This window comes from Elephas maximus, chromosome 9 (assembly GCF_024166365.1).
Source record: "Elephas maximus indicus isolate mEleMax1 chromosome 9, mEleMax1 primary haplotype, whole genome shotgun sequence".
Taxonomy (NCBI): domain Eukaryota; kingdom Metazoa; phylum Chordata; class Mammalia; order Proboscidea; family Elephantidae; genus Elephas; species Elephas maximus.
This window is the reverse complement of record NC_064827.1, coordinates 83606402-83633824: the sequence shown is the minus strand read 5'-3', so window position 1 is coordinate 83633824 and position 27423 is coordinate 83606402. Positions and strand designations below refer to the sequence as shown.

Here is a 27423-nt window from a genome sequence, read left to right as displayed (position 1 = left end):
AATACCTTATTCCTAAACTACTGACTGACTACTTCACTGGGCTAGATGTAATCAACCTAGAAAAATATCAGAATCTTCTATTAAGGTATATATGTATTATATATATATATATATATGTATACGTATTATACATAGAGTTATATATGTGTTATACTTCCTGATTTCTGTTTGTGGAAGGGCTATACATTGGGTATCTACATATATACCGTTTCTTTGACTGAATACCAAAAAATGAAAAACAAATCTAAGAAGAACTTGTTGGAAGGTGTGCAGTGAAAAGAAACAGACTTGAACATTTTTGGAACCCAAAAGGTCTAATCCCGGTATTAAAAAAAAGGAAAAAGTATGTGTGTTTTGTGCATAAGCACATGAGAGCCAGGCAGCGGGAGGCTGGGATGGCTGATGAATTACAGAGAAGATTCAGAAAGGCAGGCCAAGGCTCTCGGCAGCAAGGGCCATCACAAGGAATTGCCGCCTGCCTTCACATCCTGAGTACTGTAGAACTAACCCTGACAATTTAATTTAGCAGGCAGGCCGAGAGACAGGTGCCCCAGGCCGTTGCCACCTCTGTTGAAACACTCAGAACTTTGCTTCTACATCCTTTTGACTCCTTTGTGTTTGCCAGCTTCTTACGTTTTTTTCTACCTTCCTTTTAAACATGTTTCTAATGAAAGTCATCATCATTGGTTTATTAAAATGTAAATGCTTCATCAAAACATGTATTTCTTAGATCAGGCATAAGACAGTTCCCTGAATTTATTTATTTATCTTATCTCTTTTCATGGTAAGGTGAGGTGATTCAGATCTGTTGATAGAACCATAAATTATCAAAGTAGGTATATATGCTTTGTTCCTCAAAAGAAAAGATTTCTTAGAAATAAGAAGAAGGCTTTTTAAAACGGATTTATGTCACTCCAGTTCACTGTTAACTCCTGCCCGCTTCAGGTGTATGGTCTCCCAACATTGCCACTTGGACACAACGTAGGAGCTGTTCCCTGGCTGAAATGTCAGCCTTTCTATGTGTTTAAGAAACTGCCTTTCTGTGGCATATTCAGTTTTTTGTATCCCTGACTGAATGGCAATATTCTTTTTTTTCTTTCCCCCGTCAAGATTTGACTCCGAGTTGTTATGCTTGTTTCACTGCTTTCCTCTTTTTTTTCCTAAAGAAGAAAATATTCACAAATAGAGGCAAGTCATATAGAGAGAAAAAGAGGTAGGTCTGGGCTATGTTTCCATCTTTCATCAGCTTTCCAGGCATAAATAAGAGACAAATTCAATAGCCATACATTTCTCTCTCATATGAAAAATAGATTTTCCATGAAATCGTGAACATTTTCACTCTGACTCCCACCGTTTCAGTGCATCCTCTACCTTCTCCAAGTGACTTTTAGCACCATAAAAAGATGGCACGTATCCATGAGGCTGTGAGCTGGCAGCAGCAAGAGAGAATGTTGAGGGGTGGGGGCTGGAGGTTGTTCAGGGAAAAGATGACACATTTCAGGTAAATCACTGTCAAAGATTGACGTTTTCATTCATAGCTTTGTCAAAGTAACCTTTAGGGGGAAAGGGGGGATGTGTCTTCTCCCACGTAAGAGGTTGCCATTCATGTTTTAATTTGCCATTACGTTTTCAAAAACACAACATACAAAAAAATCGTTTATCTTTTTATGATCTGCTTTCTCCCCCGTTCCCTTTCTCTCTGGGAAATCTGTTTTCAACAGCTCATATTTCCTCCTTGGTGCTTTAGACAAGATTACAGACTTACTTCCCATATTCGAGTGCTGTGGCCTCACAGACAGATGAAGTCTAGACTTTCCAGCCTTCCCACCTGTAGGCAGGGTGGACTGTTGTGTTATCGCTTCCAGTGGCTTCTGCTCATAAGTGGAAGCCTGCAGTGTGGTGTCAACAATTTGCACATCAACAATTGCTTGATTCCTCAGAGATCATTTGGTCCTCACTCCTTAACAGTTCAGAGGACAAGAGTAGTGAGATACTTCAGGGCGGAATGAGATAGTCCTGGTCCTGTAGAGGGGAGGCTTTGGTCACTTGTTAACCTCCACTGCGGCGTTTACCCCGTTAAGGACGGATCTTTAGCCACCTTTTTTTTTTTTTTTAATATAAAAGTAAAGGGACAATCTGTTACATTTTTTTAATTTCATCAACTTCTGCTAGAAACAAGGTAGTATACCAATAAGCAGGCCTACTTATTTAGTATGCAAGATTTATTAAGAAATAATGAAATGTTCCCTGTAAAGGAAATTCTAAGTATAGCATATTTTAAATTCATCTAAAGGAAAGAAATTTTCGAGAATATTGCCGTATCTGTCCTGCAATAGCCTAGAGGTTTCTTGCCTTCCAAATTCCCAAAGATTAGGAAAAGACTCCCTTTCCTATGAAGTTGTAGCGCTACTTTATGTCTAACTAGCTTGAGAGCAAGCCAGTTTTATGCATCAAGATTTGGGGTGTTTTTGAAAGAATAAAAAGTTTACCTTGACATGTCCTTCCTCTTACAGTATTTCTGAGATTAAGATGGAAGATATTTTGTCTGTTTTGACGAGGGATGATTGTTTCAAAGGAAGGCGATGCGGAAGCCAGGTGAGTTTTATTATTTAGTATGCTTGCTGCTAACTATGTGATTCATTCCTTGATTTGGAGTAGTAGAGATTTCGTGTATGGGTTAGTTATTTCCTATGTCAAGCAAAACCTATATTTAAAGACCATGAAAATTAAATGAGGACAATTCTTGATTGTGTGTTTTCTCTTTGTGCCTTCTGGATGTGCCTGTTGATCTCATCCAGCTCATGGGCTATAGTCCATTCTGGGAGCCAGCCACACAGCAGCAGGCTTCCCAGAAAGGAGATGTAGGCCAGAATGAGTTTGGAGACAGCATTATATGTCGTGGTCCCTCTCCAGATTATCAGCAAGGACAGCTGACTAGATCCATTCATCTAAGACAGTATGGAAAAAATAAATATCTGTCTCTTTTCAGATGCACTTAGGTCACCCATTTTTTAATGTGTGTATTCTCTACACAGAGGAAAAGTTGAGCTCATTAAGAAGAAAAATTTTTATTATCCGTATGGTTCCAGAAGGAGATCGTGAGCCTGGTAGACAGCCCTGAACATCCTTTCCTAAGGCTTCACCCCTGCTAGGCAATCCTTTCTCCACCTCAACACATTACTCAACATATTACATATACTTTTGTGTGTGTTTGTAAAGTGTTGCTATATGTAATTTTGTCCATGAAATAGTAATTATTTGAATATTTTACATTCATTTGCTTATTTCTAAGGATTGGAAAAATCAGAACCAAGTAGTTAAGCTTAAGAGTTTCTTTTATGCTTTAGTGTGTGTCTTTATTTAGATCCATATTCTCCCTGAGGCAGGAACTAGATCTGAATGACCTTCACTTAAGTTTTCTTGTTCCAAAGAGCGCCTAGGGAAATTTACCTAGTAAAAGGAGAGGAAATAGAGCTACTATTACCTGACTATGTTTTTCGGACCTGGACCTATGCTTAGCTCTTTACATGCGTGATCCCATTTAATCCTCATAGTAATTGTATAAGGTAGATATTATTATCCCAATTTATAGATGAGGAAACTGAGGCTTAGGTTAAGGAACTTTGACCAAAAAAAAAAAAAAAAATTCACAAAGGCATGCTAATAATCATTAACCCCCTGGGATTTGATATTAGACTGTCTTAACTTCAAAATACATATACTTAACTGTATATCAATATGTCTCCATTAGTATTAGGTAAACCAGGAAAGGAGCCCTGGTGGCACAGTGGCTAAGAGCTCAGCTGCTAACCAAAAGGTCGGCAGTTTGAATCCACCAGCCACTGCTTAGGAACCCTATCCGGCAGTTTTGCTCTGTCCTATAGGATTGTTATTAGTTGGAACGGACCCAACATCAACCGGTTTTTTTTTTTTTTTTAACCAAGAAAATTAAATTGTTTTTTAAGTTAGGTAATATCAAATTGGGTAATTGCCCAAATAAGAGGTTAAATTTGGGCAGTAACTGACACCACAACAAAAATCCCTTTGAACAAAAAGCTATTTAAAATTCAATTGATCAACAGCTTATTTCAAGTGATATTTGATATAAATCATCCCAGGCACACTAGACTTCAGATCATCTCTCTTTTTGTGTGTGTGTGTTTTAGGTAAAGGTTTTCAGAGCAGATTACCCCATTACCACCCTGAGTTTCCCATTTTCATTCGTCCCTCCTTGCCTTCTGATCTTTGGTTTTGGGCCGATGTTGCCCTGTTGGTCTCATATAGCTGATTGTTCTGTGGCGCGCTTTCCTCACGTATGTTGTTGTTTATTTTATAGGCCTGTCTACTATTTGGCTGAAGGTGATCTCTGGGAATGGCTTCAGTTCCAAGTTAGAAGGGTTTCTAAGGGCCATAGTTGTGGGGGTTCCTCCAGTCTCTCTCAGACCAGTAAATTTGGTCCTTTTTATGAATTTGAATTTCGTTCTGTATTTTTTTTTTCCCACTCTAACTGGGTCCCTCTGTCGTGATCCTGGTTAGAGTAGTCAATAGTGGTAGCTGGTCACCGTCTAGTTCTTTTGGTCTCAGACTGGTGGAGGCTGTGGTTCCTATGGTCCATTAGTCCTTTGGACTATTATTCTCCTGGGTCTTTGGTTTTCTTCCCTCTCCTCTGCTCCAGATGGAAAAAGACCAACAGTTGTATCTTAGATGGCCACTTGTAAGCTTTTAAGACCCCAGACACTACTCACCAAAGTAGGATGTAGAACGTTGTCTTTATGAACAGTGTTATGCCTGTTGACCTAGATGTCCCTTAGGACTGTGACTCTCAGCCTTCAAGCTCAGTTATGCAGTCCCACGAGGGGTTTGGTTATGTGTAGGTTGTTTCCATGACTGTGCCCCATGTGCTGTATTATATATATGGATATATATGCAGCATATACAAATATGCATGTAGAAATATCCACAATCAAACCTATACATGCACATGAGCGTACTCCTATATACCCCCCATACCTATTCAGCACACATATCTACCTGTGTATCCATTCATAAATTATTATTAATACTGTCATTGCGGGGTTGTGTATATTATAGTATTTACCTTCATTGCCTTTTATTCTTGTGTACCTCTCAGTGACTTCCCTTGCCGTAGTTATGTTGTGCTGACTTCCCCCATGTTGTGTACTGTCCTTCCCTTCACCAAAGTTAACATGTGTCTACTCGGTAGTTAGTGATTTCCCTATCCTCCCCCTCCCACTCCTGGTAACCATCAGAAAATGTTTCTATGTGTAAACCTTTTCTTGACTATAATAGTGATTTCTTATGATATTTGTCCTTTTGTGATTGATTTATTTTGCTTAGCTCAATGTCCCCCAGATTCATCCATGTTGAGATATTTTGCAGATTCATTAGTCTTTATTGTTGCATAGCATTCCATTGTGTGTATGTATCACATTTTGTCTGTGCATTCATTCATTGATGGTACTTAGGTTGTTTCCATCTTTTTGCTATTTGAGTAATGCTGCAGTGAAATGGGTAAGGTATTTCTTTTTCTAGCTTTTTAAGGAAGCGCCATACCTTTCCTATAGTGGTTGTAACTATTTTACATTTCCACAAACAGAGTAAGAGTTCCAGTCTCCCCACACCTGTGTCAGCATTTTTTGTTTTCTGGGTTTTTTTTTTATCACTGCCATCATTGCTGAGGTGAAATGGTATCTCATTGTAGCCTTCATTTACATTTCTCTAACGGCCAGTGATGATCAGCATCTCTTGGTGTGTTTTTTAGCCACCTGAGTGTCTTCTTTGATGAAGTATCTGTTCATGACCTTTGCCCATATTTTAACTGGGTTGTCTTTTTGTTTGGATCATTTCTTAATAACAACTTGTTGCCAAGAGAACTGACCAGTAACTGAACAGATATTCATTGGTCTTGGCACCCTGCTGTTCCTCTAGAACGATTTTAAATTTTAGCCTGAATTCTAGAAGGTACGCTTACTCTTCTCTAACAATACCCGAGACACTGCTAATTAGGCACAGGCAAGATCTGTCCTCACTGATGTTAATTAATCATGTTAAAAAGTACCTCTTATTAGGTAAGGTTAATTTTCCAAAATGCCCCTACAGATGGTTAATATGGCTCCTGGACAGTCATGTGGGACCACTGAGGAGTGCAGGGAGAACTCTTTGAGGAGGCAACACAGTGGAGTGGTTAAGAGCATGGGCCTTGGCGTCAGATTCCTTATCTGTCACTTATGAGCCATGTGACTTTGGGCAAGTACTGATCTTTCTAAGCCCAGTTTCCTCATGTGTAAAGTGGAGATAATAATAGTATTCTTCTCATAAGGAGATTGGAGGATTGGGTGAGAAATAGCCCTAAAGCCCCAAGTACAATGCATGATACTGAAGGTTATTATTATTTTTATTGCCATTTAGTCATATCATTTAATAGCAGATGTGGAATTAGAGCCCAGGCTCAGTGACATGAACTCCAGCATCTGATTCGCTAAATCATAATCAGGGGAATGTAAGCACCTGCCTTCTCTCCAGAAATGAGAGCAAGTAATAAAATTACAAAATGAGGTGTTAAAGAGTTTGACCAATTCTAGCCTTTCCTATTACTATTTCAAGGACCAGTTTTGGTTTCAGCATTATTCCCATGAGCACAGATCACTTCTCTCCAGGGAGCTGACCACTGTGCATCTGCACATCCCCCGGGAAGCTGTGGAAGGGCATTCAGCCCCTCCTGAAGGACGTGTCCCCAAAGAAGGAACGGAGCAGCTGCGTTTCCCTCTGCTCTTCCAGGAATAAGCCGTGGTCTTTTTTTTTTTTTTTAAATATCTGCCCTTCTGTTGCCTTGCAGCCTCAATTCTCCTTAAGCCTTTTCCTAGATTGAGGCCAGCCTTGAAGACTTCCTGAGACTTATAAGGAGTGGTTATAGGATCATGGGTGAGAATCATCCCAGAGTCAAACAGACAAGCGTTTGAATCCTTATTTCACTACTAGTAGCTCTGTGACCTTGGGCAGATTTTCTCTCCAGCCTCAGTTTTCACATCTAAAATGAGGAGGACACTAGTACCTATCCTTGTAGGTTGCTATGAGGTTTAAATAAAATGAGGCATCTAGTGCTCACATAGTTCAAGGTACGTAAGACTTAGCAAAGTAAGTTCTTATGCATCTTATCTCAGCCCTGAGCTCCTTACTTGATGCATAGGAATGAATTGAATGCTTCAGATTTAAAGTTTGGGGCGGGGGGGCGGGTGGTGGGCTGGGTGCGGTCTTTGTTAAAAAAAAATGCTAAGCAAAGTTGGGCTTTCACTGACACTAAAATAAGTGGTTACCTTAGAAAACTAAATTCATCATGCCATACCAGGCTCCAGATGCTATAGATGAAGACTTGGTTTGTTTAACAAAATTTAACTTTAATTCAAAGAAAAAAGAAACGCTTTAACTAAATTGGCTACATTACTGATTATTACATGGCTATAAAAAAAAATTTTTTTTTTTTTTTTTATACAGCCTTAGGAGTCTTATATGTGTGTGATCCATGTGAATAATAAAAAGAGTAACGTAGATCCTAGACACGACTTCTAATTCCATTTTCCATAAGAAATACAGTATGTCTTAATTGCTGTACTCCATTTGGGCAGTTTCCCTTAGCATATACACTAATGCTAGGCAGATAAATGTGGATTCAGTAGTTAAACCTTTTACGCCTACAGCCAGACACCTCAGTATAACGCCCCTCTACTTCACCCAGCTCGACTGAAGTTCATTGTAAATGTCCCTTTGGCACACACGTTTTTAGGCTTCTGTGAACAGAAAGCGAGTAAAGCATCGTAAAATGTATATTTCATATTTAGGTATATAAAATATATATAGCTACGTCTGGGTGTATGACTGTTCACCCGCCTACAAAGAGAATAAATTTGATCTTTCAACTTTACTGGGAAGCACTCAGAAGGTTCTAGGGACCTTGGGGGTAAAACTCAGCCCCGCAATAAAGTGATTAAAACAAAATCCTTTCACGTAGTTTGAAAATATCTTGGAAGTTAGCAGTATCAATGCACATGTTTTAAAAACACCCTCACCTACCACTGCTACCACCTAAAACTTTTTACAACAGAACTAGTTTGGCCTAGTTGTCTTAGACTCATCTGTTGCTCTTTGATAGGTGTGAAATTTTCATCTTCAGAGTACACACGCACGCTCAAGCACACACACCAAAACATGTTTTTCCTACAAGTCTTTTTTTGTTCTATGAACTATGCCTGTAAACTTACCCTAACAAAAAAATTTCACTAAGCCTCTCACTTAGTCCTTTTTGATTGCCTCGTCTCTCCGAAATCAGTAGGATCTTACAGGTAAAGGACTACTGAGTGTTTATAGAATGTTGGGAATGTGTTTTCCTAAACTGCCCGTGGCCCACTGGTTGCAGGTTAGCTTCATTACCAGTAATGCATCAGTGTGTCTTTGTGGGTGGGAGAGCCAGTCCTGCATGGTATTCATCTGCCTCCAGGGCTTTGACCCGTTCTCATTACGGGAGCATTTTACCTGTCGGGGGCTGGAGATGATGGTGCATAACTCTGCCCCTCTCTGTCTCCAGTTTAAATTTAGACTGTCCTCCCCAGAAGACAACTGAAAAAATAACCGCATTCATTCTCAAGAGGGGTGGTTTTAAAATAAAGTATTTCTGGAAGTAAGGGTGGGGGAGAGAGGAAGAATAGAAACGCTTTTCCAAAGTATATTATGTTTTCTGCCATTAACTTTTTCTTGTAGTTTACTAAAACTGACCTCATCATTTTAAACACGTGAACCTAGTTTTATCACTTTTTTCCCCTACGTATTTCACTTATATACATACTCACATTATATATGTGTGTATATGTAATTTTTTTTTTTTTTTTAGTTGGGAAGAAAAGATGCCTCATTTTGAAACCTAAAGGGGGGAATAAGAAAAGCCCTTTGTAATATATTGCCATATTATCACTAAATCCCCTGACAGTTGTGACACATAGGCAAGTCACCTGTCACTTAAGCTTGAGGTCTCTTTAATTTTCTCCTGGAATTCGCACCAGGCTGTCTTTAATTTGAGGCCTTTATTGGAATTCTGAAACCTCTCTGCCTCCCTGGCTCTCAGATCTATTCTGAGAGCTGTTACAGAATGTATACAATAACCAACAGAGGGATTCGGAGAGGGCTGGAGCTCTGTTTATTTAACACTCTAGAGGGATTTTTGTGCTTATTCGGTCCTGGATGCCCGGCTTTCAATATCGCTTTGACAACCATTCTGCCCTTCTCATTAATTTTAAACAGTTAAAACACAGGAAAAAGAGGAAAAAGTTTTCATTATTAAAGTGCTTTACTTTTTAATAACAGAGGATTCTGTCCGCCAGGGGAAAGGGCATCCTCGCTAATTTCACATTCATATTAAAAAAACGCTGGGAAGGTGACAGTTGTGCTGCTGAGATGGCTTAACGAAAGGAGGGCACCGAAAAAAAAAAAAAGTTTGCATTTCACATCAGTTAAGAGGGTAAAGAATCCTTGTTAATGACAATAGCAAATGTCCACTTCCGTAACACAGCTCCTGAGTGACTTTTCTCTTGACATTTTAGCAAAATAAAACCCTTAGGGGGGACCATGTACTGTGAAATCAGCTAGGCTGTCATCAGCCAAACAGGTAGCAGGAGTGATTTGACTAAACTAAAAACATTTTCAGGTTGTTAAGTCTCTATTAATCCAGAGATGAACATCGATCCAAAGAATGAGGCTTTTTCTTCTCTCCCCTTTGTTCTTTCTCTGGCAGCCTTAAAAGTGAGAGAGAAACTCTCAGGAGTGTAGGTTAGGTTAGGCTCAGTTAGCCAGACACTTGCACTTGCACCTTGTTCTCTACAAAGGTTGAAAGAAGCATGAACTGGATAGCACATGGTTTTTTTTTTCCTAGTGCCCCACATGGGGGGTAGGGTCATGGCTTAATAACACCACTGAAATGACCTCAACATTGTTGGGGAAGAACATGAACAGAATTGGGTTGGAGAAGCTGTGTTCTTTTGGATCTCACCTTTAATTGAAAACATTCGTGTGTACTTTAAGATAACAGAAAACAAAAACCACTGGTTTTTTCAGTGAGGATTTAAAGAAAGGGAATCTTTTCTCTGGGACTGTTAAAGGATGAAAAGAAAATTTTATATTTTATTAACATTTTCTATCTGTAGCGCCCTAGTGGTACAGTGGTTAAGCGCTCGGGTGCTAACCGAAACGTCGGTGGTTTGAACCCACCAGCTGCTCTGCAGGAGAAAGATGTGGCAGTCAGCTCCTGTAAAGATTTTACAGCCTTGGAAACCCTATGGGGCAGTTCTACTCTGTCCTTTAGGGCCACTATGAGTCATTATGAGTCAGAATTGACGCCACAGCAACAGGTTTGGTATTTTTCACTTTAGGGTCGTACATTGCTTATAGGTGTTACTTCTTTCAGAGGGACAGTTTGTTGCAAAGATCTAGGCAGTCTTCTGTTTGGATCTTTTGTTGTTCAGTTTGTTGGAATGGCTCACTCCTTACTGGGTTCCTGGGAACTCAGCATAGTGTAGGCACTCAGTGGTTATGGCTAAATGAAGCTAAATGAATCTGAAACACTGAAAAGTCTGAACTTCTCTAGGAATTGAGGAAGCATGCTCTGGTGTTCAAGAATCTGAGTTAACTTTTTTAAGATTGAATTTTAGGCAGGTCATTGTTGAATGCTCTTGGAAAGGAATCGTCAGTGTTCCATTGATGGGTGTTAGGGAATGGAAAAGGTTTAAGGCCTAAATAGGAGGTACAAGATTCATTTGAAAACAGCTTATGTTCAATGATGTTTTAAATGCCTGAACTGGTTGTGGAAAATTCCAAAGTATCTCTAATGGTCTCTCATTTTGAAGATGAATGATAAGAGGCCAGGAAGAAAAGTAAGTCAGCAAGTAAATAAATAAATAGAACTGATCTGCTTCCTCACAAAGCCATTCTCATCTTTGCTTGACTGTAACATCTTTATAGCTCCTCTTTTTTTTCCCTAGTAATATTGAGAGGATTACCCTTGTTGGCCCCTAGGTGGTTACTGTGTGATTTTACTGTTATTAAATCTATTATAAACTGCTTCATTATTCCTGACTCCAACTCTGTCTCTCCTTTAATCCTTCTGTCACCCTCCCAGAAATCCCGTGCCATTGGCCCCCAGGAAATCCGAGAGCGAGCCACGGTCTTGCAGACAGTATTTGAAGATTACGTGCACTCCAGTGAAAGGAGGGTCTCCTGGGCAAAGAAAGGTCAGTCAATTTCCCAGGTGGTCATGGAGTGGCTAACCCAACAGAGCACTGCCCCATCCCTGCCTGCACATCCCCAGATGGGTAGAGAGGCCAGCCAGGGGTCTCTGCTTACCAGCAAAAGCCTTCTATCTCTGTCTTTCTGCAGGGTTTGGAAACAGGCACAGAAGGCTTTAAAATGATCTTGAATGTTAATTTCATCCTTCCTCATGTTTTACACAAACAAGGCTTTATCTTGGCTTACGTAAGGACTGGAGCCTTGACCCAACAACATGGATCTTAAAAAAAAAAAATCTTAGGGATCCATTTTTCTCTTTCTTTGAAAACTGGAGAGACACGTCAGTAGAAATAGATGTAGAGATGGAAATTAGAGATGAAGTCAACAACTGGAAATACTAGACCCAAGCAGTTTCCATTTGAAAGTACAAAGAAAAATGAGAAACAACAGTGCTGAGGAAGGGCCATAGTCCATGAACCCAATTCCTAGGAAATTTACAAAAGAGTTAAGTATTAGTTTAATATTCAGACTCTTCATAGGATAAATTGGCTCCTGGAATCACCAAGCATTAAGTGTGAACTTAACAGTTCACTTGGAGAAATGAGCAAGGATAGGGACAGGGGGCTTATAATAGCTGATACTTTTTTATAGTGGAATGTTCTGTTCCTTGGCTAGTGACTGACTTGTGTGCTAATGAGACTTACTCCATATTGGGGGATCCATAGTTCTTTTCTTTAGTTACCTGCTCTTTGGAGAGAAATGCCAGGCTGGCTTACCAATATAGCATCCTTTCTTTTCTTCTTTTATGAATAGAAATGCATTTTTAAAAAATCATTTATTCAGCAGATATTTATTGAATTGGGCACTCTTCCGAATGCTCGGGGATACATCGGGGATCGGAATAGACAAAAATCAATCCTTGCGTTTGTGAAGCTAACATTCTAGTGGTTGTAGGGGGTGGGCAGACAGTGAGCATTCTAAACATACATAATTACATAAACAAACAAACTAGGTAGTCTACTAAAAGATGATAAGAGCTATGAAAGGAAATACAGCACTCTGGATATCTACATCAGTTGGCACAACGTAGTTCACAAAGACAAAGTTCTGCATCCTGCTTTGGTGAGTAGTGTCTGGGGTCTTAAAAGCTTGTGAGCGGCCATCTAAGATACAACTATTGGTCTCTTACCATCCGGAGCAAAGGAGAGTGAAGAAAACCAAAAACTCAGGGGAGCAGTTAGTGTAAAAGGCAAATGGACCACATGAACCACAGGCTGCACAACCAACTCCCAGACCAGAACTAGATGGTGCCCGGTTACCACTACTGATTAGTCTGACTGGGGTCACAACAGAGGGTCCCAGACAGAGCGGGAAAAAAATTGTAGAACAAAAAATTAAGTCCACAAAAAACACCAGACTTAGACTGGTCTGTCAGAGACTGGAGGAACCCCCCGAGACTGTGGTCCTAAGACACCCTGCTGAACTGAAACTGAAGCCATTCCTGGAGACCACCTATCAGCCAAACTATAGACAGGCCTATAAACAAAAACACCTGAGAGGGGTATGCTTCTTAGAACATTCAATTATACAAGATCAAAAGGGCAACATTTGCCCAAAAGCAAAAATGAGAAGGTGGGAAGGGGTAGGAAATCAAGACGAAAGGAAATGGGGAGAGTACTGACACATTGTAGGGAATGAAACCAATTTTCATGGAACATTCTATGTACAAACTATCAAGTGGGAAACTAATTTACTCTGTAAACTTTCACCTAATGCACAATAAAAAATTAACAAAAAGGCATCAAAACCCAGCCAACTTGAAGCCAGGGAGAAGAAGGTAACACTGGTTGTTTTATGTAGAAATGAGTTGTTCAGATTTTCAGAATGTTGATGCCACATTTGCCTGAGAACCATTTCAGGAAATTCAGATTGCATCAGCAACTCTTATGGATTGAATTATGAGTCCCAAAAATACGTGTTAGAAGTCCTAACCTCTTGTGCCTGTAGTTATTTGGCAATGAGTTGTCTTTTGAGTGTATCTTGAGTCAATCTCTTTCGAGATATAAAAGAAATTAAGCAAGCAGAGCAGAGACAGGGGAAAACACATGCCAAGCCACGTGAAGATCGCCCAAGAGCAGAAACTCAAAGAGACGAGTCTGTCCCCCCAGAGCTGATGGAGAGAAGAAAGCCTTCCCTGGGCCCGACACCCTGACGTTGGACTTCTCACCTCCTAAACTGTGAGAAAATACATTTCTATTTGTTAAAGCCAAAAAAGAAAGAAACAGAGCAAGGGAAGGGCGATCAAGGGGTGGTGGGACAGAGTGCATTTTAAATAGGGGTCAGAGTAAGCCTCACTGTGAAGTTGAGTGAAGACCTGAAGAAGGATGAGCCATGCAGCTCTCTGAAGAAAAGGCATTTCAGTCAGTGGGAACAGCCTGAGCAAAGGAATTCAAGGCAGTGTGGCTAGCAGAAGGGGAGGAGTCGCAGGAGGCAGATCTTTCCAGGGTTGCAGGTTGGCATGGAGACTTCGGGTTTTACTGCTAATGAAATGGATGCCATTGAGGGGCTTGGAGCAGAGATGTGGCATCACCAGACATGACTTCAAAAAGGTTATCTGGCTGCTGTGTAGGATTACACTCTAGGGGGTCAAGGGCAAAAGCTGGGAGACTTAAACAGAGAGTGACTAGGAGGCTGTCGTAGTCATCCAGAAAATAGATGGTCAGAACTGCTTAGTTAGCAAATAGTTTTGATTACCACCTATATACTTTAGGAAACCCTGGTGGCGTAGTGGTTAAGTGCTATGGCTGCTAACCAAAAGGTCGGTAGTTCGAATCCGCCAGGTGCTCCTTGGAAACTCTGTAGGGCAGTTCTACTCTGTCCTATAGGGTCACTATGAGTTGGAATCGACTTGATGGCAATGGGTTTGGTTTTTGGGGTTTTTTTTTTTATTATTATTATTATATACATTGGTACTTTATAAAAAAATCTTTTTTGCCATCATAAAACTTGACCAAATCAGAACTGTACAGAGTCGAGAGATGCGGTCCCCAGTAATTGCCCCATAAGCCACTGATATTTAATTACTGTGTATCCTTCTACAGTTTTTCCCTAATAATATCCTTTTCCAGCGTTTCCCAAAAGTAAATTCAGTAATCCCTAAGGGTTTCCCTAAGAACCTACCTTTAGATAAGTACTGGAGTATGTCTCTCAAGAGGAATAGAATATTTGGCACAGTGTAACAGTAAAGAGTTTGGTCATTTGGTGAAAGTTAGGCAAGTTCACCTTGCTGTGTGATACATGACTAGGTGGTGTGCTGATGAATTTCAGGGTTAATAATAAAAGTGCAGTGAAAAGAATTAAATAAACCCACACCATAATCTCTGACTTTGATTTTGGTGTCAGAGATATTTTGGATATTCTAGTAGGATTATAACTATTTCTGCATGACTGGGGTCCCTGGAGTAAAAGTTACTATAAGTAATACCTAGAGAAAGTGGTTTTGTTTCTTCCCTCATCCTCGTCACCGCTGAACTTGTTAATACCGAGAAATTGCAGAGATGCTTGTCTTCTGTTTACAGAGTATTGGAGCGGAGCCACTCCGCCAACACTGAAACACTGTGAAGGGAGTAAATACATTATTTCTCTTATCTGCTAATTGATTTCCACAGCAGACTGATAATGGGCTGTGACAAAACCACCTATGGTAGATGTCAGTTACCCGCTTCAAATATAAGCCTCTCCACTATTAGTTTCTCTTCTGTTACTTAGGGCTGTGAATCCTGGAGGTTTGGGAGAATATGCACAGATTTGCCACCCTAAAGGTATTGAAGTCACAACATAGGATCAGCCACCACACCCCATAAGTTGGTACTATCTTTTGCATTTCAGTCTGCATGTGCAGATTCCCCACTACTGACTTGCTTCTCTTTTATGCCATTTCAGAACCCACCTCATGAATAATTAACAAAGCAGCTGGCTTTTGCCTTTATGGCAGAAAACTGGTTGGAAACCGGGCCAAGTGTACATTTGTTTTCCTTTTGCATTTTCTGACCCAGTCACTGTTAATAACATTTAATTGTTGTCAGTTTTCAGGAGCAGTCACCAGGCTCTTTTTCTTCTCTTTTTTTGGATTTCGTAGCTAGGAATTCAGGTGTTAAAAATAGCTGTTACGTAAGTTTGAATTCCACAGTCCTGAACAAAAATTTCAGAAAATGGAGCCCTTTACCTGCAAATTGCCACTTCTCCTGTGGTTTGATCACCTCCATCTTCAGGTCTCCCTGAAGAATAAGGGCTACGTGTGTGGATTTATGCCTGTGCTTGGAAGGGGCTCCTCCGAGTCATGGCAACTCATACCAGTGATGACAGTAGTCCTCTCCGTGTGATGAGAGGGTCAGCTGGGTCCTTTGCCAAATGCTTCGTCTTGAAGAGAAGTGTAACAGGGCTCCTCCTTTCCCACGTCTTTTGATTAGTTGTCACTGTTGATGTGTCAGATGGAAGATGCATGTATCTTTTACTCTGTCCAGACCTGTGCTCTTTTGAGATATAGGGGCAGGTTGGGAGGAGCAAGTATTATCTTTACCTGCCAGCCAGGAGTATTGCTCCTTTCCACCTCTTGATCGTTAATACCATCCATCCATCAGATACAGCTATTCCTGATCCAAAACATTTAGAAATAATTCTGGTTTTATGAAAAAGGACAAAATGCCCATGTGGGGTATTTTAAAATAGATCTCCCCCCAATTTGATTTACCTTAAATAGTTGGCTAGGAATAGGAATCGAAGACTACACAGTGCTCATTGTGATTGACTGTGGCTTCATCCGTCATCCCAAATAAATGTCTACTCTCATTTCTCCTCTGCTTCCCGCTTGTGTTGGCCTTGTAGCCCCTGTTCCTTCTGCATATCCTAGACACTGCCAACATGAGCCACTTCCTGCCCCTTGGAAGGTCCTACAGACAGCTGCTGCTGCATCTGAAATTCTGCTTCTCTGAGTTATCTAAACATGGGAGTCCATGCAAGAATGTGAGGACAGCCAACTGTCGCTGTCCCAGGTGTGACAGACTCCTTGAGGACAAGGAAGTTTAGTAAAAATATGCAGTGAGAAATGCTGCCTGACCAGTTGTCTGGGGAAGAAAACACTTCGTGCCATTTCTTGGCACACTCATTATCCCTGTTAAAGCTGTTAGATGGGTACCTAAGTCTCCTGGGACAGAGGCTTTCCATCCTCAGAGAGAGGGAGTGAGCATAGGTGGAAGCCCGGGGGCTGATCTACTTAAGCAGAAGAGTGGTGTGAAATGAGGAGACTTGGGCCAGGGTTTGGATAAAAGAGACTTTAAAAGCACAAACTGGTTTGGTTTGGCTTGTCTTGCTTTCAGTCTGGATCTTTTAGACCAGGGTAAACGTCAGGGGTAGGGGAGACTGAGGAGAAAGTCTCCTGGGTCACTGCAGTTGTGGCGCTTGCACCTCTGAGGACTCGAATATGTAGCTTTGTGTCTGGGAACCTGATGTCAGAACCCTCCAAACAGTACAGACCATTTGAAGTGTTAAAGATTTTCTTTGAAAAAGCTACTCCCCAGTTATTAAAAAAAGGGGAGTACGCACAGATTTAAGACAGGGGTGCAGAGGAGTTGCCTTGGTTATTATTTCTCATCGATTGGGAAAAGGAGTTCACTTTACTCAGTAAATAGAGCTTTGATGGATTCTCGGGATCCTTCCAGGAGCTGATCTGCTAAAATGACACTTTTTATTACTGTTCATAAACGCCAGTCTCCAGGTGCTGCTGGGATATTACGTTTAAGCTGTGGGCAAACTTGCCAGTCCAGTGGCTCAACAAGCGAGGGTGAAGGAGGCTAGTGTTTAGTGCTCCTTCCATCAGAGAGTGCAGGGTGGGCTTTGGAGTGGCTGGCAGGAAGAGTGGGGCTTGGCAGTGAAGGGAGCAGTGATAGGCATGGGGAGCTGTGCTTCAGAGCAATTCCCTCCTTCCCTGTTGCAGTAAGGAAAGAGCAGACACTTAATTTTCACGGTTATTGCAAGGCCTTCAAGGGGGAACTGGGTATAGGATTCTCAAAGGAATGCAAGGTTGAGGCGTAGGTAAAACTCTACCTTCCTGGGAGCTGGGTTTTCTCTAGCCCGGGAGGGATCTAGAACAAGGATACCCTTTTCTTAGCTTTAAAATGGAACCACAGTTTCCCAGGTAGAATAGTTGATGAACATCTCTTAAGCTGTTGGCAATCTTGGAATGAACCTTTTCATGGACTATTTTAAATATTTAATAATTTCCTTTCTTTTTAATATTATTTTTCTATTTCCTTATTTACACCTCCTTCGAATGGGTAATAAACACTTTACTGGCCAATCCTGTATACTTTTAGAATGAATTTGCTTTTAAAATCCCATGAATGCCTCTGGATAGAGAAGGTAGAAGCAGGGCTTGTGGTAGAGGCAACATTTCTGGTAATACCATTCATTCATAGTAAACATATTGACATTCATAATAACCCTTTATGAATGTTTTTATATTTTGTAACACTGGTATGTATTAACTATTCAAAAAAATTTTTTCAGTTTAATTAGGAAAAAATGTTCCTAACATAAAAGTGTAATGATTTCCTCACTTTCTTAAGAAAATGATGGGCTGTGTTGCTCATTTGTTAATGTCTTCACCCATTCTCCCTTTCATTCATTTATACAGTAGACATTTATTAGGTGCCTGCTGTATGCCAGAGCCTGAGACAATAATGAAATACAAAATAGGGCCCTCCTCTTTTGGGTTGTTACAAGCTATGCGGTAGAATCTGAAATTTTATTGAATTTAAGTGATTATCTTGGCTTGTAGGTTTGGGGTTTGTTGTTGTTTTGAAGAATTAAAAAAACTACATAGAAGTATAGATTTAGGTTACTGCGTATGTTTTAACTGTCCTGGTTGGGCTCCCGTCGTCACCTGGCAAGATGAAGTTCAGGCTAGGGCAGATGTGAACTTCAAGACCCCAGTCCGGACAGCACACTCTCCCTTTTTCTTTCAGCTCTGCAGTCCTTCATCCGAGCCTATGCAACCTACCCCAGGGAGCTGAAGCACATCTTCCATGTCCGATCACTCCATCTTGGACATATGGCTAAGAGCTTTGGGCTAAGAGATGCTCCCACAAATCTTAGTGTCTCAGCTCTCAAGAAGAGGAAAGCAAACCTGAAAAGGTAAGATGAGCAGAATTGTCCTGTAGCAAGTGGCAGAAATTCGGATGAGTGTAGCGAGCCCTGTTCAGATTAGCAGCAGTGAGATGATAAGGTCCACTGCAGTGCTCAACGGAAACACTTCCATCTTTGGTTTTTGTGGGAAATTGTTACCAGCAGCTGCCCTTCTCTCAATATAAGTGCTCAGAACAAGAGAAAAAAATATATAATCTTGGTATTTTTAAGGCATCTGCAGAAATTCAGCAATGTCTCTGTCAGGTCCAAATGTAGTAGGAATATTAGAGCAGCAAGACAGAGGTGTTGCAGTAGAGTAAGGAGGGCACTAGCCACAGTCAGTGCTTCAGATGTGCTGTGGCCACCGTGGGGAGCATCTGAGACTTGTACAAAGACTCACGATGTGTTTCATGAAATTAGCCCCTGTGGCATACCCTATAGTGAAATGGGAGGGTATGAGTACCCCGCAGAGCTCTGAAGATTTGCGGGAACTGGTGAAGCTGGATAGGTCCAGCTGGATGGTTCCAGGGAGTTAGTGTGGGCTGGTAACATAATGGTTAAGTGCTTGGCTGCTAACCAAAACATTGGTCTTTCAAATCCGCCAGTGGCTCCATGGGAGAAAAGACCTGGAAATCTGCTCCCATTAAGGTTACAGCCTTGGAAACCCTATGGAACGGTTCAGCTCTGTCTTACAGGGTTGCTGTGAGTTTCAGTTGACTCCACTGCACACAACAACAGTATTAGATTATAGCCCAGGGTGTCATTCTCCGTGGTGCTGACACATGTCTCCAGGCTGAGCACTCTTGCAGGCAAGAGCAGAGGACTCTTTCCCTCCCAAAGAAAGTGTGTATTCAGAACTGACCAGTGGTTCTGTTGTCGTTATTAGCTGCCATCAAGTTGGTCCCAACTCATGGCAACTGCATGCACAACGGGATCAGACCACTGTGATCCCCACAGGGTTTTCATTGGCTGATTTTTGGAAGTAGATTGCCAGGCCTTTCTTCCTAGTCCATCTTAGCCTGGAAGCTCCTCTGAAACCTGTTAAGGATCATAACAACACGCAAGCCTTCATTGACAGATAGATGGTGGCTGCGCTTGAGGTGCATTGGCCAAGATTCAAACCTGGGTCTCCCACACAGAAGTCAAAAATTCTACCACTGAACCCTTTGACCAGAGGTTCTAGTGAGAGGAGAGTCAGAGTAAGACACGTTACCCTGTAGACCGGAGGATGGGCTCTCAGTCCGCGTGAAAGTTCCATGACATCCTGAGATGATTTCCCTCAGCAAACTACATTTGCAAAAGGTCTTTTTCTCTTTGAAGACAAGATTTTTTTTTTTTACTATTAGTACCTAGAATATTATAGACACCATCAGCTGTTCTTATGGAGGAGCATTGGGATAGATTGCCATCGTCATTTATGCAACCTTTGTGTAGGAAGAATACACTGAATAAATGCTTAGGGGCACAAAGACTTTTCTTTAGCCTCAGTTTTATTATGGAACCCTTAGATATTCTGGACAATTATTTCACATTACATATTCTTTCTGCACATTAATTGCAAATGCTGTGATATACTTGCCCTGACTCTGAGAATCTTAGGCAATACCATGCTTTCTTCCATGTTCCAGCACAATGTCTCTCTTGCTCAGTCACTGAGAAGTGTTGATTACCCCATCAACCTTGTCAGGACTCAACATCTCTGGTGTGAAGTGGCAAAGAGAGAGTGACCACCTGTTCTGGGGAAATGACCATTGGTCCTGGAGTCAGGGAACTTAAGCTCCAGCTCCATTCTGGTGTGGATTTTGGACCATAGTGTTTCCTTAACTACAAAAGAAAGAAGAAAATCCATGTCTTAGCTGCTTTATAAGATTGTTCTGAGGATCAAAATTAGGTGGTACATGTAAATATGCCTTTTGAACCATAAAGGGCCCATACAGGTGAAATGTCATAGGACAGAGAGCTAGAAACCAGATGGGTTAAGATTCAGGAACATCCAGCTTGATCTGTCCTGGGACTGGCATCTAGACGGCTCTTTACAATGGCTAAAATTTTGCCTAATTCTAATTCCAGTTTTGGGATTTTTTAGATGCTGGATTTTTTTTCTTGTGTTGGCACCTCTCATATAAGACAATAGCCCGATAAACCTGTGAGGCAGTGACTACTTCTCGACACGCTGCTGTTCTGCAGTACCTGAATGAGGGTGGGGTAGACAGCTCTGGTGTTTCGCAGGCACTCCTGAGGTCCCGAGGTGCGGGGCAGAGCACAACCTGCTGCCACGCAGTTGGCCTGGGCAGAGCTGCCTGTGCAGAGACTTGGGCCTGCCCTCGACTGGAGCAGGCCCCCTCCCAGGGGCAGAAGACTTTTCAGATCCTACTCCCAGATACACGCAGCCATGCCAGGATTCAGACTGCGGTGACCAGAGTTAGTTCCCTATCTTTGCATTTAGTGTAGCTTGTATCTGCACGTATAAACTTTGATTTTGAGTGTGTAACAAAACCACAGGGCTTCTCAGTCTGTATCTGATTGTGACCTTCTTATAATATGGAAGCCTGACCATCATTTGATCATCCCTAAAATGTTGATACTTCGAGATGGTAAGAACTTCCTTTTAAGAAATATATATCTTTGTTTATGCCTCTCCCCTCAAATAAATGCAATCCTGATATTTTACTTTTAGCAGATGATCTACCTCGATGACTGGGAATTTCATTAGCAAGTGTTAATCCACATGGCAGCTCTTCAGCTTGGGATGTCTTCAGCTCTTACCCAGATCCTGGAAAGCAAAGCGGGGAGGCAGGGAGGCAGTTGGGAGGGGGAATTGGAGACAGCATTGTCCTTACCTTGAGAAGCCACTAGGGAGAGAGCAATCCGCTGCCTCCTGCTTCAGCTGACCCTCACTAGCAGATGGGCACCAGGACTACTATACCCCTGTGAGCAGGGGATTTAACAGGGCTTTATTTAGGGAAGAATGGGCTGATTAGCCGATAAAGAGCATGTAAGATGGTATGGGGCAGCCTTTGATGTCTGGCTGGCGCAGCAGGGAGCTGGGTGGTGAGTGACAGCAGTGTGTCACAGGATTACTCCTCTCGTGACAATGCCGCTCTCTGTTCTTGCCATGTCACCACTCTGTTCCAGCTACCTTTTCCGTTGTTATGCCCTTCTTTTGAAGGCATTTCTCTTGCACTCCTTACATGCTCCCGCCCCACCCCTGCCTGTATAACGCAGACGGGCACTCAAGGATACAGTAGGTACCTTTTTTTATTTGGGGAAATCTTGTCACTCCTGAAGGAAGAATGACTTTGCAGCTAATCTGCACATGGACCGTATAATTGTGGTCAGGGTTAGTGGCAGAGAAAACTTGACAGATTTTCCACACCTCAGTCAGGGCTCAAGCAAATGCCAGTTGCTGCTTTTTGAGGACTGGAAAGAAAGTCCATTAAACCCCGCAAAGTATGGAGAGTTAGGCTGTGGCCACAATTATTGTTCTGAGCTGAAACGTCTCCTCTGAAATCCATCTGTCAGGAAGGAGAATGGGTCCCTTATGTTTTATATGGGTGAATAAAATAATAGCACTAAATTCTCTAAGCTATTCAGCATTCCATTTTTGGTGTTTACTGCTGAAAATAATTATATATTATGTGCAAAGCTCTGCAATCTGCAAACCGAATCCATCAGACTGTAAAAGAAACCTTTCCTTTAATCACCTGTCATACACCAAACAAGGAGTTCAGATGGGGTGTTAAAAATATGACTCAAGGTCAGGTTAGGTTAGGAGACTATTAGACACTTCCGTGCAATGACAAAGGGAATTTTTATCTCATGTGCCTCTTTTCCTTTACTTGGCCACTTTTCAGAAAAAGAAAATAATTAATGTCCACAAATGAGATCTTAATAACCAGGCCTCTGTCTACCTTTTCAGTCCTCAGTTCTGAAAAGAAACACTAAATGTCTTCCCCCTACATACAGAAATACAGTCATAGTCACAAAAACTCTTCTGACACCTACACAGAAACCTGTCAAACAAGCCCTCCCCTCCAAACACCTGCATACATGCGTACACAGATAGTTGGTGATACCGGTAAAATATTGGATGGTCCCTTAGGAATATCCATCACAAGACCAGCATTTTTCTCCCATGGAATGCAGCTCTTATTTAGAAGCTGTGTAGACCCAGCAGTTGCTGAGATGCAAAAGTAATACACCTTCCACACTCCTGTGCCTTTTCAGGATACACGGTCACCTAACACTGTCGGCTAGGGAAGGCCAGAGCTATCTGTCCAGGCAGTGCCACACAGGGCTAGAACGCCTCCGGGAATGGAGAGAGGCATGCCATTGAGGGCCACAGGTCTCTTATTTGTCTGACACTGTAAAAAATGGTTGAAGGCTAGCAAAACAAATGCGCCTTAAGATGGTGATGGTGTCATGGTGATATTAAAGAGCGAGTCTGCTGTATAGGGTGGCTATCAGTTGGAATCGACTTGACGGCAGTGGGTTTGGTTTTTGTTTTGTTTTGTTTTTGTTTTGTATCTTGTGTAAATGACATGCTCTACCCAAGCAGTAAAAAAAAAAAAAAAAAAGGCAGTACTTTCCCCCAAATGGTGTAGTTTGTAGAGCTCAGCTGCTAATCAAAAGGTTGGCAGTTCTAATCCACCAGCCACGCCTTAGAAACCCTGTGGGGCAATTCTGCTCTGTCCTATAGGGTTGCTATGAGCCGGAGTCGACCCTCCAGCAACAGGTTTTTTGTTTGTTTGTGCTTTCTGATTGGTTTTACCCATGGCTTTTCTGCATCTGTGTCTCTTTAGCATTATTCTTAGCACCCAGAAACATCCGGGACATCTTCATTACCAGTAATTCCATCGTTTTTATTCCTCTGTTCTCACGTCCTTTCTTTACGATTACTGGAGGAACAACAATCTGAATTGTTGACTGTTCTTGAAAGAAGTGCAGTTTTATTTGCATCCGTTTACTGAAACCAACCTAGTTAAAGTGTTACCTGGTAGTTCCTGATTTTACCAAATACGTAAATAATCCAAAAATAGCTGGGACACTCCTTACTCTTTAACACTCAATAGGTGGTGTGCTGGGTCAGTACTGAACAGGCTGTGGTCACTAGTGAAAGGTTCCCTGGGGCTGGGCTTGCTTGGTTCTGCCCTCATATCTGAACTACCCTGTGCCCAGAGGCAAGTTTGCCAAGCACTGCAGAGCATTTCCTTAACCTCTGTTCCTTCTAAAGTGCAAGAAATAGCTGATTTCTAAAAAGAGTTAACATTCTCTTGGAAGGCATACTTGCTAGTCAGCCCTTCTTTGTAGATTGGACACAGGTTTGTCAGTCTTTTCCTGTCTGAATTGTCACAAATGCCTTATCACTGAAGTTCCAATTGGAGATTTTGCAAAGCTCCATTTTTTTTTTTTTTTTTTTACATTTTCCATCTTTGAAAGCCTTTGTTAAGATGTTCACCATGATTCTCACCCTTGTTCATTCAGTAATTGTTAAATAACTAGAAAGAGCTTGCTGTGTAGTATAGAACTATAACTTGAGAAGTTCATACCCTCATTAGCGCTCTCTCTTGGCCTTCCCCCTGGTATTTTAAATGCTGACTAAGGGAGTGTTGCTCAGTGTTGCAGAGCCTGGGTTTGCATTCACTCAGACGTCTGATTTGAGTCCTGGCTGGCCCGCTTACCTCTGTGTGCCTTTGGACAAGTTACTTGGCCTCTCTGTGCCTCAGTTCCCTTGTCTCTCAAATGGAGATATCAAACCTCACAGTGTTATGGGGATCAAACCAGATGATGAGAATAAAGGATGGACACAGGTCTGGCCCGTGAATAAGTGGGAGCACTTGTCAGTCTTGATAATAATGACAGTCTGATTGTGTTCGTTCTTTTCTTCTGACGTCATTATATTTACAACTGCCCCTAGAATAGAGAGAGCTGAAAGTGTAGTTAACTGGCAGCCTTTTAGCACCCTTGAACTTTTCTTCTCAGGAACAACCTTGAAAACACGGACCGGTTCCCGTAAAGACTAGCATTAAGAAGCTGCAGCTGCAGCTCCCTGTAAAGCAATACTCTCATCATTAGGAGCAGCTTGCCTGCCAATTTTTATGTGGCATTTACAAGCTCCCTAATATCACTTCATTAGCTGAGGCAAACCTGGAGTCTTGCCCACTGTGAAAATTTCCTCAGTTTCATTGAGCCAGTTATCATTCTATAAAAAGACAGATTGGACCAAACATGAGCTCAGAGGCTGGACAGAGCCACACTTGGAAACGTGGGGATTTCTCTGTGTAAATGCGTTGCCCGTGAGTCAGTTCTCTTCTTACTCAGCCTCTCGGCAGCATTCAGCACTACTGACCCTCCTGGCCTCCTGGCTTCCCAAACACTGTCTCTGTGAATGACAGCTCCCAGCTCCTCAGCGTCATCTCACCTTCTAAAATAGTCTCCCGCCCGGTCTCCCTGCAGCCTGTGCTCTCACAGCAGCCAGAGCCTCTGTAGCCCTCACCCCGTCGGGCCTGTTTAGAACCTTTCAGTGGCATCCCAGTTCTCTAATCATTAAAAACAAACACGACAACAGCACAGCAACAAGTCCTTATAAGGCCCTGTGTGGCCTGGCCTTTGCTGACCTTTCAGTCTCGTCTAACACCTCACTGCCCTCACTGTGCAGGGCCTTTTCCAGAGCTTTCCTGGGCCTGGGATTTTCTGCCTCTCCACTCCATCTTTGGAGCTCCTCGCTTCCTCAGGAGTCTTCTCAGCCCAACCTGACCAGGCAGCCACTCTCCCACCTCTCGCTCTAACACTTGTCATGGTAGCAAGTTTACGTTTGTGTTGTTATTTGTGTTTGTGTTGTTATTTGTGTTTGTGTTGTTTTTTGTGTGTGTCTTTAGTGTCTGTCTCCTACTCTGGAACATAGCCCATGAGTAGAAACCCTGTCCAGTTTTTGCTTATTGTATCGCCAGCACCGACCATGGTACCTAGCACCCAACAGGTGCTCAATAAATATTTTTGAGTGAATTAATGGAACCTGAAAGCATTCTGTAATTCTGAGAGGAAGCACAGAAAGGGAAAGAAAGAGAAAAAGAATTATTCTGACATCAAAAAGAGGTAAATGCCTCTTTATTGTTCAATAAGTCCTGCAAAAAAAACTATTGCTTTCCATTGGGAAGTTGTCCCCAGAGCCCTGCCTTCTACTCGGCAATCATATTTTCTCCTAAGAGAATAAGCGTGAAGTTGGGATTTCCTTCCTCTTGGCATAAAAACCATCCCTAAGGACAACAGTACCCTCTGCGGAATGCCCAGCATGGCTGAGGCCCTGGTTGTTTCCCTGACTGCCTGTGTGGAGGTGATAGGATTGGCCCACAGAACCTAGCGGTAAGTGGGTTCTGGATCAGTCTCTGCTCCTCCTTGGTGAGGCCAGAGCAGGCATCCAAAGAGAAGGTCAGATTTTGGCTTTAGCCTAAAGACCAGAGAGAAGCAGTTAGGACCACTGGCCATAGCTATGAGGACAGATGTGCTATGGGGAAACAGACTCGATTCTCAGAATCTGCTGGGGAGCTATATAAAAGTACGGATGCCCAGGCCCCAACACAGGAGACCTCGATTCAGTAGATATTAGGTGGGGCCCAGAAATCTGCAGTTTTTTAAATAAGCACCCCAACACGGGGAAGCTCATAGGCGGCTAAGTAGAATTACACTAAAATGAAGATAGAGATGATCATGAACTTGGCTACCAGATCTCAAAAATCTAGACACAGGGACAATCCCAGGAAACTTGGAAGAGTATGGTACTCAGGACAGGTGATGGAGTGTCTTCCTTAACACAGTAGGGCATTAAGGTGCTGGCTAAAATATAACCATGGTGCAAAGATGAGTTAAGATTACTTAATAATATTAGTGTGGAAACTGGGTGAACTGCACAGATGGTAGATAAGGGTATATTCTAATGGCCTTTCTGTCAAGGGAGACAATATGTTGACATTGAAGTTCACGCTGAGTAATCTCTTTGGACTATCAGTACTGAGAAGAGGAGTAAACTCTTGTTCAGACTGGAACAAGAGACAGGAAGTTTTCTCTGGACAGTGATTGGGTTTCTTCTGGGTAGAGAACACCTGGCACATAGTAGTCGCTCATAGGACTGTTTGTCAGATGAATTCATTTGTTGACTATTGAGTTTGCCCAAGTCCTATTCACAGTACAACTCCAAATGGGTTGCATTCTGCAGACGTATGCTCCAGTGGAGGATTTGTCCCTTTCCCCTCTTGGCAGACCCCATGAAAATCCAGTTTTAATTCCCTTCCTTTCTCTCTGGGCTCAGGTACTGGCGGCCCTACTCTTCAGTGCTCTGGTTTAATTACAGCCGAGCACATGTAGCTTTTTACATTTGGCCTTTTGCTTCTACCACCATTTTTTTCTATCTGACACCATGCAATTACCAGCTTTCTGCCTTCTCATGGAGCAAACCCACCCTTGTCCCCACCCAGCTAATGAGGCGATTAGAGGGATTTCACAGTGACCCCGAGCTTCCTCCACACCTGGGTCACCTGCAGACAGCGGGAACCACAGGGTGTGCTTTCAGTCAAGCAATCGGCACTGACAACAAAGAACAGGAACCCACCCAGCCTCTCCTGGGAGGTTGCAGGAGACAGTCTGTTCACTGCTGTAGCCTTCCAAGCGCTGGAATGAGAAGATGTGGCTGGCCTAGCAGATAGCAGATGAGGCTGCATGCAACAGGAGATTACCCACCTCATCGTTAGATTGTCCTTGCTCAGAATTCTTCTGTTTCATTTCATTTGAGAAATCAAGAAAGTCCTCCAACATTTCCCTTTCACCACTGCAAGGAGGGGCCTTGCTACACACAGTTTAGTTTTAGTCATCCTCAACCCCTTCTGTGTTAGAGCCTATGAATTACTGTTTTTCTTCTTTTTTTTAATCTAGCTACATTTTATTTAGCTCCTTTCTGCAATA

The 27423-nt window shown here is 42.1% G+C and overlaps 1 protein-coding gene across 1 annotated transcript in view; it reads left to right on the top strand.

Moving 5' to 3' along the window:
• DDX31 (DEAD-box helicase 31) overlaps positions 1 to 27423 on the top strand; it is an 84157-nt gene that overhangs the window by 46434 nt on the left and 10300 nt on the right. Inside the window, 3 exon segments of the mRNA XM_049895142.1 lie at positions 2514 to 2595; positions 11180 to 11291; positions 18309 to 18477. Coding sequence (XP_049751099.1) covers positions 2514 to 2595; positions 11180 to 11291; positions 18309 to 18477 — 363 coding nt within the window.